Source organism: Mustela lutreola, chromosome X, assembly GCF_030435805.1.
Source record: "Mustela lutreola isolate mMusLut2 chromosome X, mMusLut2.pri, whole genome shotgun sequence".
NCBI classification, from domain to species: domain Eukaryota; kingdom Metazoa; phylum Chordata; class Mammalia; order Carnivora; family Mustelidae; genus Mustela; species Mustela lutreola.
In genome coordinates, this window is record NC_081308.1 from 64,668,388 (window position 1) to 64,687,526 (window position 19,139).

The window sequence follows — 19,139 nt, forward strand, 5'->3', positions numbered from 1 at the left end:
TGGAGAAAGGGGAACCCTCTTCCACTGTTGGTGGGAATGTAAGTTGGTGCAGCCTCTTTGGAGAACAGTGTGGAGATTCCTCAAGAAATTAAAAATAGAACTTCCCTATGACCCTGCCATTGCACTCCTGGGTATTTACCCCAAAGATACAGATGTAGTGAAAAGAAGGGTCATCTGTACCCCAATATTTATAGCAGCAATGGCCACGGTCGCCAAACTATGGAAAGAACCAAGACGCCCTTCAACGGATGAATGGATAAGGAAGATGTGGTCCATATACACTATGGAGTATTATGCCTCCATCAGAAAGATGAATACCCAACTTTCGTAGCAACATGGATGGGACTGGAAGAGATTATGCTGAGTGAAATAAGTCAAGCAGAGAGAGTCAGTTATCATATGGTTTCACTTATTTGTGAAGCATAACAAATAGCATGGAGGACATGGGGAGTTAGAGAGGAGAAGGGAGTTGAGGGAAATTGGAAGGGGAGGTGAACCATGAGAGACTATGGACTCTGAAAAACAATCTGAGGGTTTTGAAGGGGCAAGGGTTGGGAGGTCGGGGTACCAGGTGGTGGGTATTATAGAGGGCACAGATTGCATGGAGCACTCGGTGTGGTGCAAAAGTAATGAATACTGTTATGCTGAAAATAAAAAATAAATTTTAAAAAATTATTAGCAAACTGAATACAAAAATATATTTTAAAAAATACAGCATGATCAAATGGACTTTCTTCCAGAGATGCAAAGGTGGTTCAATATTTGCAAAACAGTCAACATGATATAGCACCTCATTAATGGAAAATAAAAACCATATGATCTTTTCAATGGCTGCAGAAAAGCATTTAATAAAGTACAAAAGCCATTCATGATAAAATCCTTCAACAAAGAACTAGAGGGAAATATTGCAATATAATAGGGCTTTTTATGGAAAACTCACAGCCAACATCATACTCAAAGGAGAAAAACTAAGAGCTTTCCCACTAAGGTCAGGAACCAGAAAAGGATGTCCACTCTCACCACTGTTTTTCAACATAGTACTGAAAGTTCTCGACACAGCTATTAGACAACAAAAAGAAATACAAGGCGTCCAAATTGGTAAGGAAGAAATAAAACTCCTACTATTTGCAGATAATATGATATTCTATATAGAAAACTCTAAAGACTCCAACAAAAAACTGATAAATTAAGTAAAATTGTAGCATGCAAAATCAGTGTGCAGAAATCTGTTGCATTCCTATACAATATTAATGAAGTAGCAGAAAGTGAAATTAATAAAAATTTAAAAATTTAAAAATACACCAAAACAATAAAATACCAAGGAATAAACTTAATCAAAGAGGTAAACGACCTGTTTTCTGAAAATCATAAAACACTGATGAAAGAAACTCAAGATGATGTAGAGAAATAGAAAGATATTCCATCCTCATGGCTTGGAAGAACAAATATTGTTAAGACGTTTACACTACCCAATGCAATCTACAGATTTACTGTAATTACTACCAAAATACCACCAGCATTTTTCACAGAGCTAGAACAATCCTAAAATATGTATGGAGCCACAAAAGAAACCAAATACCCAAAACAATCTTGAAAAAGAAAACAAAATTTGAAGGTATCACAATTCCAGACTTCAGGTTATATTACAAAGCTGTAGTGATCAAGAGAGTATGGTACTGGCATAAAAATAGACACAGAGATCAATAGAATAGAATAGAAAATCCAGAAATGAACCCAAAACTATATGGTCAACCAATCTTCAACAAAGCAGGAAAGAATATCCAATGGGAAAAAGACATTCTCTTCAACAAATGGTGTTGGGAAAACTGGACATCAACATGCAAAACAATGAAACTGGAACACTTTCTTTCACCATACTCAAAAATAAACTCAAAATGGATTAAGGGCCTAAACGTGAGGCCTCAAACCATAAAAATCCTAGAATAGAGCACAGGCAGTAGTTTCTCAGACACTGCTCATAGCAACACCTTTCTAGATATGTCTCCGGATCCAAGGGAAATAAAAGCAAAAATAAACTACTGGGGCTACATCAAAATAAAAGGCTTCAACACAACAAAGGAGACAATTAGCATAACTAAATGGCAACCTACTGAATGGGAGAATATATTTGCAAATGACACATCCAAGAAATAGTTAGTATACAAAATATATAAAGAACTGATATAACTAAACACCCAAAAACCAAATAATCCAACTAAGAAATGGACAGAAAACATGAACAGACATTTCTCCAAAGGAGACATACAGATGGCCAATAGACACATGAAAAGATGTTCAGTATCACTCATTATCAGGGAAATGCAAATCAAAATCACAAGAGATAGTACCTTACATCTGTCAGAAAGGCAAAAATCAAAATCACAAGAAACAACAAGTGTTGACAAGGACGTAGGGAAAAAAGGAACTCTCTTGCACTGGTGGTGGGAATGCAAATTGGTACAGCCACTTTGGAAAACTACATGGAGGTTTCACAAAAAGTTAAAAACAGAACGACTCTAGCATCCAGTAATTACACTACCAGGTATTTACCCCCCCGCAAAAATACGAAAAGCTAAGTCAAAGGGATACACACACCCCTATGTGTATAGCAGCATTATTAACAATAGCAAAATTATGGAAGCAGCCCAAGTGTCCCATCAATTGATGAATATGGTATATGTATACAATGGAATATTATTCAGCCACCAAAAAGAATGAAGTCTTGCCATTTGCAATAACATGTATGGAGCTAGAGAGTATAATGCTAAGCAAAATAAGTCAGTCAGAGAATGACAAATAGCATATGACCTCATTCATATGTGGAATTTTTTTTAAAAAAAGAGAAAGAAAGAAAAGATAAACCATGAAGCAGACTTGTAACTGTAGATAACAAATTTATGGTTACCAGAGGAAAGATATGTGGGTCAATGAGTTATATAGGTGTTGGGGATTAAGGACTACAGTTGTTGTTATGAGCACACAGTGATGTATGGAATTGTAGAATCACTACATTGTACAACTGAAACTAATATAACACCATATGTTAACTATACTAGAATTAAAATTAAAAATAAAAAAGAGAGAAACAATAATTTAATAATAATAGATAATTTCAGTGAAGTTGTAGGATATAAAATCAATGCACAAAATCAGCTATTTTTCTATATGCACTGACAACAAACTATCTGAGAAAGAAGTGAAGGAAATAATCCTATTTACTATAGCATCTGAAACAACAAAATATTTAGGAATAAATGTAGCCAAGGAGGTGAAAAATATGCACACTGAAAATTATAAAACCCAGATGAGAAAAATTGAAGACACAAGTAAATGGAAATATATCCTGTGTTTATGGATTGGAAAAATTAATATTATTAATATATGCATAATACACAAAGTGATATACAGATTCAATGCAATCCCTATCAAAATCTCAATGACATTTTTCACAAAAATGAGGAAGAAATCCTGAAATTTATATGGAACCACAATAGACTAGATAGCTGTAGTAATCAAAGCAGTATGGTACTGGCAAAAAACAAAAACAAAAACAGACATATAAAGAAATAAAACAGAAGAGAGCCCAAAAATTAATTCACGGATTTATGGTCATTTGATCTTCAACACAGTTGCCAAAAACATGGAAACAGCATATTCTCTTCAATAAATGGTATTGTGAAGCTGGATAACCCTATGAAAAAGAATAAAATTAGACTCTTTCTCATGTCATACACAAAAACCTACTGAAAATGGATAAAGACTTAAATGTAAGATCTAAAACTATAAAGCTCCTGGAAGAAAACAGGGGAAAAATTTGACATTAATTTGGGCAATGATTTTTTGGATTTGGCCCTAGAAGCATAGTCAAAAAAAAAAAAAAAAAAACATAAGTAGGGTTGTATCAAACTAAAAACCTGGAACTAATTAATAAAATAGAGATAACATTTGGAATGAAAGAAATATTTGCAAACCATACATCTCATAAGGGGTTAATATCTAAAATATATAAATAAAATAACCCAAATAAAAATGGGCAAAGTGTTTGTATTACCAAAGCAATCTACAGTCTCAGTGGAACCCCTTACAAAAATACTGATAGCATTTTTTTTTTTTCACAGAACTCGAACAACTATTTCTAAAATTTGCCTGTAACTGCAAAAGACCTTGAATAGCCAAAGAAATCTTGAGGAAGAACAAAACTGGATATATATCACAATCCCAGATTTAGATATACTACAGTTATAGTAAGCAAAATAGAATGGTACTAGTGCAAAAATGAACATATAGATAAAAGAAACAGGATAGAGAGCCCAGAAGTAAACATCTACATAGTCAATTAATATTTGAAAAAGGAGGCAAGAATATACAATGGAGAAAAGACAGTCTCTTTAATAAACAGTGTTGTGAAAACTGCATAGCTACATGCCAAAGAATGAAACTGGACCACTTTCTTACACCATATACAAAAATAACTAAAAATGGATTAAAGACCTAAGTGTGAGACCTGAAATCATGAAACTCCCAAAAGAAAACATAGGCTGTAATCTTTTGGACATCAGCCTTAGCAACATATTTATGAATATGTCTCCAAGACAAGAGAAATGAAAGTAAAATTAAACTATTGGGACTACACCAAAACAAAAAGCCTTCACACAACAAGCAAAACCATCCACCAAAAAAGGGGGGGCAACCTACTGAAGGGGAGAAGATACGTGCAAATAATATATCCTATGAGGGGTTAATATCTAAAACATATACAGAGCTTATACAGCTCAACACACACACACACACACACACACACACACACACACACAGAGAGAGAGAGAGAGAGAGAGAGAGAGATAGAAACAACAAATTCGATTTAAAAATGTGTAGAGGACCTGACTAGACATTTAAAAAAAAAAAGATATACAGATGGCCAACAGACACATTAAAAGATGTTCAATACATTGGGGAGGGTATGTGCTTTGGTGAGTGCTGTGAAGTGTGTAAACCTGGCGATTCACAGACCTGTACCCCTGGGGATAAAAATAAATGTTTATAAAAAATAAAAAATAAAGATGTTCAACATCACTTATCATCAGGGAAATGAAAATCAAAACCACAATGACATATCACCTCACACCTTTTAGGGTGAGTATTATTAAAATGACAAGTTGGTGAGGATATGGAGAAAAGGGAACCTTCATGCACTGTTGGTGGGAATGTGAATTCATGCAACCACCATGGAAAGCCATTAAGAGGTTCCTCAAAAAATTAAAAAATAGAAGTATCATATGATCCAGCAATTCCACTTCTAGGTATTTTTCCAAAGAAAACAAAAACACCAATCTGAAGAGATATATTCAACCCTATGTTCTTTGCAGCATTATTTACAATAATCAAGATATGGAAGCAACACAAGAGTCCATTGATAGAATGGATGAAAAAGAGTTGGTGCGCGCGCACACACACACACACAGACACACACACACACACACACCAAATAATGGAATAATACAAAACTATAAAAAAGAGTGAAATCTTGTCATTTGCAATAACATGGATGGATCTAGAGGGTATTATGCTAAGTTAAATAAGACAGAGAAAAACAAATACCATATGATTTTACTTACATGTGGAAGGAATCTAAAAACTGAAATAAACCAACAAACGGTGTCTTAAATACAGAGAACAAATTTGTGGTTGCCAAAGGGGTAGTGGGTGGGGTGACGGACAAAATAGATGAAGGGGACTAACCGGTACAAACTCTCAGTTATAAAATAAGTAAGTCCTGGAATTGGAAAGAAGAGCATAGGGAATATAGTCAGTAATATTGTAATAATGTTGTATGATGACAGATTATGACTACACTTATATTGGTAAGTTATGTATAGAATTCTCAGATCAATACATTATACACTGGAAATTCATTATACACTGAATATTAATTACACTTCAATAATAGATTAAAAAATTGGGAAGCACGGGTAAAATAAGGGGTACTCAGAGTACACTTATCTAACTAAACACCAGAAATATATAGAATTGTGGAATCATACTGTATGTTTAAAATTAATATAACATTTATTGTGTTAATTATACTTAAATTAAAATTTTAAAAACAAATATACCATATAAATTATAACCAAAAGAGATTGAAGGTGGGTATAATAACAAAAATAAGTCAAACACTGCTGCAAGAGACAAAAAAGGACATTATATATTGCCAGTAGTCAATTTGCCAAGGATATATAACAATTAAAAATATATACACCAAACATCAGGTCTCAAAATATATGAGGTAAACATAGACACAATTGAAAGAGGAAATACAGAGCCCTCAATAAGAGTCGGAGAATTTAATACCCCACATTCAGGATCCATAAAATAATCATTGTATAAGTAAGAGGACAGAAGTCTTGAACTGCACAATATATCTACTAGACCTGGCATACACATAATGGTCCATGAAACAACAGCAGAACACACACTCTTCTCATGTGCCCAGGGAACATCTTCCAGAATAGATGACTTCTAAGTCTACAAAACAATATGAACACATTTAAAAGTGCTGAAATCATGCAAAGCATCACTCTGTTCACAAAGGAATAATACTAGAAATCAATAGTAAAAAAAAAAAAAAAAAAAAAAAGAAAATTCTCTAATATATGGAAATTAAACAACACTCAAAAACGAAAGCACAAGGAAAATTTCAAAAATACTTTGAGAGAATCAAAACAAAACATATAACACAAAATTTTATTATATAGGATGCAGTGAAAGCAGTGCTAAGAAGGAAATTAATAGATACAAGTGTTTATATCTAAAAAAGAAGAAAGATCTTAAATCAACAACTCAAATTTACATGTTAAGTAACTAGGAAAAAAAGAAAAACTAAGCCCAAATGTAGCAGAATAAAGAAAATGATAAAAAAAAAAATGAAGCAGAAACAAATGAAACAGATGATAGAGAAAAAAAGTAAATCAACAAAACCAAAAATTGGTTCTTTGAAGAGATCAACAAATTTGACAAAACTTTACCTATATTGACTAAGTAAAAAGAGGAAAAACTTAAAATTATTAAATCAGTAATGAAGTGAAACCTTACTACTGACATTTCAGAAATAAAAAGATTGTAAAAGAGTATATTTTTAAAAGAGTATATGAGGGGCACCTGGGTGGCTCAGTGGGTTAAAACCTCTGCCTTCAGCTCAGGTCATGATCCTAGGGTCCTGGGATCCAGCCCCACATCCAACTCTCTGCTCAGTGGGGAGCCTGCTTCCCCTTCTCTCTCTCTGCCTGCCTCTCTGCCTACTTGTTATCTCTGTCAAATAAATAAATAAAATCTTTAAATAAAAAAGAGTATATGCAAATTTGTCCACCAAGAAACTGGATAACCTAAATGAAAAGGACAAACTTTCATAAACACATGATCTACCAAGAAAATTCATGAAGAAATAGAAAATCTGAATAGACCTATTAGTAGTATGGAGATGGAATTAGTAATCAAAAACCTCTCAAGAAAGAAAAGCCCTGCATCGGATGGTTTCCTTGAGTTAACTACATCAAACATTTAAAGAAGAATTAACATTAAACCTTCTCAAACTCTTATGAAACATTGAGGAAGAGCAAAGATTTCCTAATCCATTCTATAAGGCTAGCATTATCATGAGATCAGAGGTAGACAAAAACATTGAAAGAAAGGAACTAGAGATCAATAATCCCTATGACTAGCAAACCTCATTTAACAGCATGTTAACATGATCATACATTATGATCAAATACAAGCATGGTTCAGCATACAGAAGTCAATCAATATTTTATCCTACATTAACAGAATGAAAATATACCACAGGATCATCTCAATTGATGCAGAAACATCATGTAACAAATTCTATCATCACGTCATAATATAAAATTATCCAACAACTATGAAAGGAAATTATCTCAAGATAATAAGGCCATATATGAAAACCCCACAGATAACATCATACTTGGTGAAACTGAAAGCTTTGCCTTTCTCAAAAAATTAGTTGACTATATATGCATATATTCTTGGATTTATTTCTTGGCTTTCCAATCTATTTCATTAGTTTGTGTGTCAGTTTTTATACCAGTACTATATTATACTATATTATATTACCAGTACTATATTATACTATATTATATAATATATTAACATACCATCATGGAAAATACTATGGAGATTCCCCAAAAAAATATAAAAATAAAACTACCATATGACCCAGCAATCTCTCTTCTGGATATGCAACCCCCAAAAATGAAAGCAGTACTTTCACAATAGCACCAAAAACAATGAAGTACTTAGGAATAAATTTTACCAAGAAAATAAAAAATCTGTACAATGAAAACTATAAGACTTTGCTGAAAGAAATCAAAGAAAATACACAGGAATGGAAGGATATCCTGTGTTCATGGATTGAAAGAGTAAATATTATTAAAACATCCATGTTGGGGCACCTGGGTGGCTCAGTGGATTAAGCCTCTGCCTTCGGCTCTGGTCATGATCCCAGAGTCCTGGGATTGAGCCCTGCATCAGGCTCTCTGCTCTGCAGGGAGTCTGTTTCCCTTCCTCTCTCCCTTCCTTTCTCTCTCCCTTCCTCTCTCTCTGCCTGCCTCTCGGCCTACTTATGACCTCTCTCTGTCAAATAAATAAATAAATAACTCTTAAAAAAAAAAATCCATGTTACCAACAGCCATTTATAAATTCAAAATAATCTCTATTGAAATCCCAATGACATTTTTCACAGAGATAGAACAATAATCCTAAAATTTGTGGAAACATAGAAGATGCAAAATATACAAAGCAATAATGAGAAAGAACAAAACTGGAGGCATCACACTTCCTGATTTCAAGCTATATTACAAAGCTACAATAATTAAAACATATGGCACTGATAAAAATAGACACATATAGAATAGAATACAGAACCTAGAATTAAACCCCCCATACATGGTAAACTGATATTTAATAAGGGAGCCAAGAATATCCAATGTAGAAAATACAGTGTCTTCAACAACAAATGGTGCTGGGAAAATTGGATAACCACATACAGAAACATAAAATTGGACCCTATCTGACACCAGTCAGAAAAATCGGCCTGAAGTAGATTAAAGACTTAAACATAAACTTAAAACCATAAAACTTCTAGTAAGAAAACAGAGGGAAGAATCTCCTTGATTCTTTGGTCTTGGCAATTTTTTTTTTTTGATATTACACCAAAAGCACAGGCAATGAAAGAAAAAATAAACAAGTAAGATTAGATCAAACTTGAAAGTTTCTGCATTGCAAACAAAAAAAAAATCAACAAGATGAAAAGGCAACCTACAGATGGAAAAAAAATATTTGCCAACTATGTATCAAAAAGTAAATAATGTATCAAATGTATCAAATTATGTAAACACCAAAATTTTTCAAGTATTCATACAACTCAGTAACAAATAAAAGTCTAATTGAAGAATGGGAAGAGAAATTACACAGATTTCTTTTTCCAAATAAGACATCCTAAAGGTCAACAGGTACATGAAAAAGTACTCAACATCAATAATCATCAGGAAAATACAAGTCAAAACCACAGTGAGATATTATTACCTTACACTTATCAGAATAGTGGTCATCAAGAAGGCTAGAATTAAGAAGTATTGGCGAGGAAGCAGAGAAAAGGGAACCCTTGTTCAGTTGGTGGGATTATAAAATTTGTTCAGCCACTATAGAGACTAATATGGTAAGTCCTCAAAAAATTAAAAATAGAAATAACATATAATCCAGTAAGCCCACTTCTGGGTATATATCAAAAAAGAAATGAAAACAGGTTACTGAAGAAATATATGTATCCCATATTTATTGTAGTATTATTCAAAATAACCAAAATATGAAAATATGTGTCCATCAATGGATAAGAGGATTAATAAGATGTGGTGTATACACAATGGAATACTATTCCACCATGAGAAAAAAAGGAAATTCTGCCATTTGTTACAACAGAGATGGACTTTGAAGACATTATGTTATGTGAGATAACTCAGACAGAGGAAAACAAATACTGTATAGTATTTCTTATACATGAAATCTTTTTTTTTAAGTAAACTTGAAAACACAGAGAGTGGATTGATGGCTGTAAGAGGCTGGGGAGTGGGGAAATGGGAGAAGTATTGCTTAAGGGTACATACTTGCAACTGGTAGGTAAGTAAGACCTGGAGACACAGCACAGTGAAAAAAACTGTATTATAAACATTGAAATTTCTAAGGACTAGGTTTTAATTGTTCCCCCCACTAGAAGAAATGACAGTTATGTGCATGACAGAGGTATTACCTAATGCTACAATGGCAATCCTATTGAGATATAAATTTATCAAGTCAATATGTTGTACACCTCAAACTTATACAACATTATATGTCAATTATATCTCAATAAAAGATTTTTTAATAAAATAAAGGAACAGAAAATATGATGCAAACAGTAACAATAAGAGAGATGGAGTGTCCATAGTAATATAAAAATATAAACCAACATTATTATTTGAGATAAAGAGGGGTATTTCATAATGATTAAGGATTAATTCATCAGGAAAATAAAATAATTATAAACATTTGTATCTAAAAAGGATACTATACAAAACAAAAATTAATAAAAGTGAATAAAAATGGAAAATTCAGCAATAATAGCTGGAGACTTCAATGACCCATTTAGGTAATGGACAGCAAAATAAGACAGAATACCAAAAAGGATATAGAAAACATAAACAGAACTATAAGGTAGATATAACTGACAGTTTTAGAACAATCCAACCAATAACAACAGAATATAAATTCTTCTCAAATGTACATAAAACTTTCCCAAAATAAATGATATGGTAAAACAACAAAACAAGTCTCTGGAAATTTAAAAGGATTTATATCATACAATTTATCCTCAAACTACACTGGAATTAAATTAGAAATCAACAACAGAAGAAAATTTAATTCTTAAATTGAAAATTAATTTAAGTTTTGGAAATCCTTAAAAAAGGAACAGGCAGAGACAGAAAAAGAGACAGGGGGAGGGAGAAAGAGAAGTAAAAAGAGAAGTGGAAGAAGAAGAAGAAAAAAAGAGAGGGAGGGAGAAGATCCAGATTAGAAAGGAATAGATAAAACTGTGTTCATTCACACATTACATAAATTTATATGTAGAAAACCCTAAGAATTTTACGGATACAGGCACAGACACACACAGACCCAGCATCCTGGGATGGAACCCCATATTGCATCTCTGCTCAGTGGGGAGTCTGCTTCTTCCTCCCCCTGCTCTTGTGCTCTCTCTTGCTTGCTCTCTCTCTCTCTCCCTCTCAAATAAATAAATAAAATCTTTTTAAAAAGATAAGAGGAGGAATCCTTGTGGTGATGTGGTGATGTAACTGGTCTTTATCTTGTCTGTGGTGGTAGTCATATGAACCTATGCCCGTGGTAAAATTACATTGAACTAAATTCACACACACATACACCCACACAAAATGAATACATGTACAACTGTGGGACTCTGTAAGATGGGCAGATTGTATCATGTCAATTTTGTGGTTGTGATAGTGTACTATAGTTATGCAAGACTTTATCATTGGGAAATACTGAGTAAAGTGTAAACAGGACCTCTGTATTACTTCCTACAATTATATGTCAATCTTTAATTATCTTGAAAAAAAAGCTTAATTTATAAATGGGCAAAAGATTTGAATAGACATTTCATCAGAGAGGTATATTATGAAAAACAAGCACACAAAAAGATGTTCAACATCATTAGTCACTAGAGAAATATAAAATAAACCTACAATGTGATACACCTCATTCCCACAAGAATAGCTCTAATAAAAAAGAACATAAAAGTTGTTGGAGAGAATGTGGGGAAAATGAAACTCTCATACATTTCCAGTTTAGAATGCAAACTGATCTACATTGAAAAACGGTTTGGCAGTTATCTTAAAATCAACACTCTTACCATATGACCCAGCAATTCCTCTCATAGATATCTACCCTTGAGAAATTAAAACCTATGTTCACACAAGGACATGTATGTGAATTTTCAAAGCAACATTTTCATAATATCCAAAATGTGGAAGCACACCAAATATCATCAATTGATGAATGGATAAACAAAATGTGATATACCTTTACAATGACACACTATTTAGCAATTAAAAGGAATGAAGTACTTGTGCAAGACACAACATGATAAACTTCAAAAAAATTATGCTAAGCAAAAGAAACTAGATACAAAAGACTACATATTGCATGATCCAATTTATTTGAAAATGACAAGAAAAGAAATCTTTAGAGACAGAAAGTAGATTAATTATTGCCTGGGGCTAAGGGTCAGAATGGGGAATGATTGAAAATGGAATAGTGACTTCTTTTGGGTGTGACAGAAATGTTCTAAGATTAGTTTGTAGTGATAGTTGCACAATTCTGTAAATTAACTAAAATCACTGAATTGTACACTTAGAGAAATAGAGTGAGTGAGAGAAAAGGAAGGAGGAATGAAAGGACTCTTAAAAGTTACATTTCTTCTCAGATGTTCTAAGATTGAAACCTCCTCTGATGGTTACACCTATGACCTCTTGCCTCAAGTCCCCATCCATCAGAGAGGGCAGTTACTCCTATACCCTGCTTAGCTCATCAGACAGAAAGTTATATGGCCTGCTTTCTTCTCCACCCACTCCAACTTTAGTATTCTTTTTTTTTTTAATATTTTATTTATTTATTTGACACTCAGAGATCACAAGTAGGCAGAGAGGCAGGCAGAGAGAGAGGAGGAAGCAGGCTCCCCACTGAGCAGAGAGCCCTATGCGGGGCTCACCCCGATCCCAGGACCCTGGGATCATGACCTGAGCCAAAGGCAGAGGCTTTAACCCACTGAGCCACTCAGGCACCCCAGCTTTAGTATTCTTGATGGTTGCTAAACTATCATTTAAAAATCATGTCACTCCTTGTGTTTACTGACAAAATGTGTTTTTCTCAGCTTGTCCAATTCCAAATTCTCCTATGGTTCATCAAAATAAATTATAAATGCATTTTCAGCACAGTGTATATGCAAGAAAGCAGACCATATTTGTGAGTTTCTTCAAGCAATAGCACTGCTTTGTCCTTTTGACATCTGAGTAAATGTCAGAGACCACTCTCCATTTTGGCAGTATAATTTCCCCCTCCTTCTCCTCCTCTCCCATTCCCTACAGCCATCATTTCTTCACTCTTACCATAGTTCTAGTATCTCACTTGCACTTATCACAAAGTCCACCCGTTATACTCCTTTCCCTTTCTCTCCTTCAAATATCCCTTCCTATCCTAATCCTAACTGGTGAAAAGGAGAAATTACCATATAAGTAATAATCAGCAAAATACTTCCCTCTAGTCAGTGACTTAGTGGACTTTTATGGATAATATAACATGTTTGGAAAATTTTTGGTATTGCCTATGACTTTTTTGCTTTTTGAAAGGGAAGAACTTCTCTGAAATGTGGATTTGATCTTAAGTCTAAAGTATTTCACTACCATAAATGACATATGACAAGTTTTTATTAATATCCAAGTAAAGCAGATATATTGTATCTGTCCTATCAGAAGGCTCTTGTAAAATATTTTAGATTAGTAGGTAAAGTTCTCTATAGTATAAAAACTAACTTTTGTTGCTTATTGATAGTGTTGCAACATAATTTTTAAGTTTCTAAATAAATTAGGTATTGAATACAAAACATTTTTTTCACCTTAATAACACAAACCTATTGATAATAATAGTTTGAACAGTGCTGCCTATAAAACTAATTTCTTCCCCCCTCATGCATCCTAAATGCTCTGTTTATATTGCTATACCACTAGAGTAATAGTCAAATTAAGTAATACTTAAATTAAAGTACAATTATGAGGTGCCTGAGTGGCTCACTTGGTTAAGGGATTGAGTCTTGGTTCCAGCTCAGGTCATGATCTCATGGGTCATGGGATGGAGTCCTATGTTGGGCTCCACACTCAGCTTGGAGTCTGCTTGAAGATTCTTTCCCTCTGCCCCTTCCTCTGCGCATTCTCTCTCTCTCAAATAAATGAATAAATCTTTAAAAAAATAAAGTACAGTTACGTCTGTTTCCTCAGTCTCACCATCAAATTGGAATGGAGCTGTAGTGTAGCATAAAGAGCAGTGAAGCTGATATTAAAATACCTGGATTATAGGATTTGTTTTATTAATAAGCAGCTATATGACTTTACTGTCTTAATGATCCCCAAACTATGACAAGGATTTCTGTGCTGCTGCTAAGTATTAAATAGTTTGACACATGGATTGGAAACTCAAAATATGTGATCCCTACAACATTTTTGTGGGCATAGAGAAGATAGGAAAAAATATTTAAAATAAAAATTTTTAGACAAAATGTTACCACAAATTACTTAAACTTCCTGAGACTCAGTTTTGCCAGCTATAAAATAGATACGATAATGCTTACCTTATAGGATTTTTTAAGGGTTAAAAGATACTGTACATGAAAGAGATTAGCTCAGTGTCTGGAAGATGGACAATATTAATTAATATTTCCTTAGGTTGGAATGCTCCCTCCACCCCGTCCATGGCCTTCTTCCCTGTTAAAAAAAAAAAAAAATACACACAACTCCAAACTTCAAACACCTTTCAAGAAACAGCCTAGAAGGTACCACTCTACAAAGCCTTTCCAAACAAAGTCAGGCAGGGTGGCCCTTTGATTAAGAGTACTGGGCTTTTTGAAAAAAGAAAAGATTCCCAAGTTTAAAACCAGGTCCGCCATTAATAACTCCATGACCTTGGGCACGTTACCTATCCTCCGTGCATCGAGGTCTCCCATCTTTAAAGTGAGATCATTCTGGTACATATCCCATGCAGTTTTGAAGTATTAAATGAGATATACACAAAGAGTGCTTAGCACGGTCCCAGATACTAAGTCTTTTATTAAGTATTACAGTAGGAGTAGAAGTAGTAATACAAAGTTTCCTCTTCAGTAAAATGTTAATGAAAAATGCCTCCCAGGGTGGCAAAATTCTGATGCAGAAGTCTTATTTAAACTGTCATGCTGAACAAACATGCGTAAGAGGTTGGTATATACCTCGAGATATCTGGGGCAAAGTTCTAACCTCACGTTATAGAATATGCATTCCCTGCACTGGGGGTGGGGGTGTGTGTGTGGAAAATAATACCCACGACTAATTAATGGGAAATAAAGCCAGAAGATACGTCCTCCGACTCCAAGCAGCGCAAGTCCAAAGAGTAGTAAAGCACAGAACCTGCAGACCGGGCCTCGATAATTCCCCGGAGTTCACCTCTAACGCCCCCTTTCCTTTAGAGCCGCGCAAGCGTAGATTGATTTTGTTCCTCTCTCCTTCGTGCCCCCGCCTCCAACCCCCCCGCCACCTCGTCTGCCTCAACACGCAGGCGCATCTCCTCAAATCCTGTCCCTACCCCCTCCCTCTTTCTCTTCCTTTCGTTCCCCCACCTCTTACAGCACCTCTGCAGATTCAAACTCTGCTCCGTGAGGGTGGCGGCGATCGAGAGGTCACGTGATGAGCATCCTGCTGCCCAACATGGCGGAGTTCGACACCATCTCGGAACTGGAGGAGGAGGAAGAAGAAGCGGCAACGTCGTCGTCCTCGCCGTCGTCGTCGTCGTCGGTATCGGGACCCGACGACGACGAGGAAGATGAGGAGGATGAGGAAGAAGAAGAGGACGAGGAAGAAGAGGAGGAGACACCACCCCCGCCTCGGGTAGTGAGTGAGGAGCATCTGCGGAGATATGCCCCCGATCCTGTATTGGTGCGGGGCGCCGGCCACATCACTGTGTAAGCTAGAGGGGCCGTGGGGTTTGAAAACGCTGAGATTTGTCGACAGAGAAATGAGAAGGTGGTCGAGGGGCTTGTGGGGTGGGGGAGGGATGACTGAGGCATACAGTTAGAAAAGGACACCAGGTCTAAATGGAGAAACCGAGGGAGATAACGTGCAAAGGAAGTGAGGAGAATGCAAATGTGTTGCACCAACATCGGGTAAAGAGTGAGTATAGGATAGAGAGGTTAGAGGTTTGAGAACCAGAGGGATTGGAGTAGAGCTTCTGTATATGTTGGCAAGTAAATAGTCTTTAAACTGCAGGATGTACCAGAGGATTCTTTGCTGCTAAGACTGGTGTGTAGTGGAACACGGTGACTGCTGTGACATGTTATAAGACCTAGGCTTGGATTCTTCCAAACAGAAACATGACCCGTTTCGTGAATAATATTAAAAAATATCCACCCACCCACATATTCCTTCATCCATTCTTCCTAATACTTATATGAATGAATATAATAATCCTTTCCATGTCTTGATAACTCATTCTGACATTCATTAAATATCACACAATTAGAAGTTCAGATTAAGAGGTAGTTGTAATGTAAAGGAGCAATAGATGGAGAGTGACGGCTCTTGGAACTTAGTCCCAGTTTTGCTTCTTACTGGCTCTGTGACCTTGCTCAGGTTATTTCCTATTTCTGGGCCTTAATTTCTCCATCTGTAAAAATGAGGGGTGTGGGGTAAATGGTTTCCAAAGCCTTTCACCTCTGAGATAAGATACTTACAGGAGATTTTGTATGCCCAAACATTAAATATGCAGATATGAAATACTTACATAAATTATTCCCCCAGGAGCTGAGGTTGATTTTTTTTTTTTTGAAAACTTATGCAGAGTGACTTTTTTAAAAATTGAAGTCTTGGATCATATTTGAGAAAATAAAAGAAGGAGAGACCTCATAGCATAGAGGTTGCAAAGCAAAAGAAAATTTTCATGGCTCTCCGCGCTTTGAAGAGTGCTTTTTCTTTTTTATGTGCTTGGGCTGTATATGCTCGAAAGTTTGAGTGTGTATCTTGTTCATCCTCTTAACTATGCTGTCTTTTCCTGCATTTTCCTATCACTACCTCTAATTTTGATAATGACTCACCTAGTCCCTTCGACTTTCAATTGAGTTCCTATTATCAGAAATCATGTATTATAGTATGCAACACCTCCCCCATCATGTTAGCTTTTAATTTTAACATGTGAAATATTTTGATTGTAATATATTTTTGTGAACTTTGCATGAAATATATTAAGGACGATTTTGAAATTGTGGAAGAGTTTAGGAAGATTTTTAGACCAGCTTTTTGGTTAGGCAATTATTTTAATACAATTTTTCTTGGCCCAAGAGTTTTGCAGATAGTCTACAATGATCAGATGCCAGCTTACTGTGCTATTTTACTTTTATTCCTTTCATCACTAGGGAGACAATTTATTACTCAAACTAATTATGATTCTGGCACCAAAGGTTACTTTCATGCAGATTATTTCACATGACTGAACAGAAAAAGGGTTTTTTTCCAGTCTGTAATTTTATATTCCCAACATTCGTCCCCCTCCTTATTTTCTAACACTCAGAAAACAGAGGAGGAGCAAGGAAACAGAATTTAAGTTAATAGAAACTTATTTGTGGTACTTTTCACACAATCGTGGTGAAGTACTTATCAACCTATTTTCAATTAAAAGCAAAGCGCTGACACTTGCCATATCTAGGGCCTTGTGATAGTTATAATGTCCCACCCAGCTTAAAAATTCTGAATTAGCAGTGTGAAGTAGTGACGCTGGAAGTAACTATTGGTATTAACTGAAGCCAAAACCTGAAAAGCCGCAAACCAGTACTTGAACCACTAACCAATGTATATAGTTTGGAAAATTATTTAGTTGTGTTGTACACATTCTCTCAACTGAAAAGCACATTTGATCTTAAATGTCTGAGATCTGAAAAATGTTAAATGTTTAGGAGAAAGTTTTATTGAATCTGAAAAACTGGCCTTTCTATGGTAGTGAAACTTTCGCGGTATCAGGTAAAGTATGATCCTTATGAAATGGTTAATCTAATTCTGAAACATCTAAAATAATCAGCTTCTGTTAAATTCTTTTCTGGCATGTGAGTGTTAGAGTTGTCCTATCTGAATGAAATATTTCTTATTCTCTCCTACCTCTTATTTTTTCCATTCTCTGTGCAGTCATCTATTCTATAGAGGACTTTGTTTCTTTTCTAAATTTAAAATTTGAGCACCATTGGTTCGAACTCAGTATATCTTAAGCCATCATTTTCCGTCCCCACATTGGTTGTGCATTCCAGTTACCGCGTTTCTGATCCTGATACCACCACTCTAATCTTCTGGGGTAGTATTTCAAATCCTTGAGTCATTTTTTAAAAGATTTTATTTTTATTTATTAGCAAGAAAGATAGCGAGAGCAGAAACACAAGCAGGGGTGGTGGGATAGGGAGAAGCAGGCCCCTTGCAGAGCAGGAAGCCCAATCTGGGGCCATCCCAAGACCCAGGGATCATGACCTGAGCAGACACTTAACGACTGAGCCATCCAGGCACCCCTCCTTAAGTCATTTTAACTCTTACTTGTCAAGTGCCACTCTATCCCAGAATTATATCATCATATATTTGAAATGTCTATTAAACTTTTCATTTTCTCTATTTCTGCTGGCACCACCCTAGTTTAGGTTGCCATCAACTCCTGCTTGAATTATTGCCACAGTCTGCCACTTCTTTCTACTCCAGTACATTCCGCATACTGGTGCCAAACTAATTTTCTTAAAACAGAGTTTAATCATGTCACTTTGCTGCTGAAAAACCTGCACTAGATCTTAATTAGATCTGAATTCTTATGCTCTCTTCTTCCAGCCTCAGAGGTCAAAGAGTTCTTTCACTTGTCCAAAGTTCACTGCTTCACTTGTACTTTCTGTACCCTTCTTTTCCAGCCTCCCAAATCTTGCTCCATCAGGTAGCCCCATCTCTCTAATATTACCTCTCTGCATCAGCCTATAAACATATTCATAGTTTCTCTTTTTGTTTAAAAACAAAATAAGACAAAGCTTTCCTAGACCTATGTTCCCCTTTAGCTACTGTCTTGTCCTTCTTCCTTTCCTCTCCAGATTTCTTAAGAGTAGCTACAGTCACCATACCTATTTCCTTTTCACTCCTCTGTAACCTGGATTCTGCCACCATGACCACAGCCCAAGGGGCGGGGAAGAACTAGCCTTGTTAAGAGCACCATGACCCTCTTGTTGCTACATTTATGGGCATTTTTCATTCTCTTTCTGGTCTTCAATGCTG

General features: G+C 35.4%; 2 protein-coding genes across 9 annotated transcripts in view; one reads left to right on the forward strand and one right to left on the reverse strand.

The window, feature by feature from the left end:
* LOC131821291 (uncharacterized) overlaps window positions 1-15,621 on the reverse strand; it is a 41,000-nt gene extending 25,379 nt beyond the window's left edge. The window contains exons 1-3 of one of the 4 annotated variants that reach the window (XR_009349869.1): window positions 15,479-15,621; window positions 14,462-14,594; window positions 6,116-6,522 (exon numbers count right to left, since the gene is read on the reverse strand). The gene's annotated coding sequence lies outside the window, so the exon portion shown is untranslated. Of the gene's footprint in view, window positions 1-6,115; window positions 6,523-14,461; window positions 14,595-15,478 lie in introns of those variants that run through there. The other 3 variants (XM_059157286.1, XM_059157287.1, XM_059157288.1) reach the window with 3 other exon arrangements.
* CHIC1 (cysteine rich hydrophobic domain 1) overlaps window positions 15,380-19,139 on the forward strand; it is a 66,515-nt gene continuing 62,755 nt past the window's right edge. For all 5 annotated transcript variants that reach the window (XM_059157281.1, XM_059157283.1, XM_059157282.1 and 2 more), the window contains exon 1: window positions 15,380-15,820. In XM_059157281.1, coding sequence (XP_059013264.1) covers window positions 15,546-15,820 — 275 coding nt within the window. In that variant the 5' untranslated portion in view covers window positions 15,380-15,545. The remainder of the gene's footprint in view (window positions 15,821-19,139) is intronic.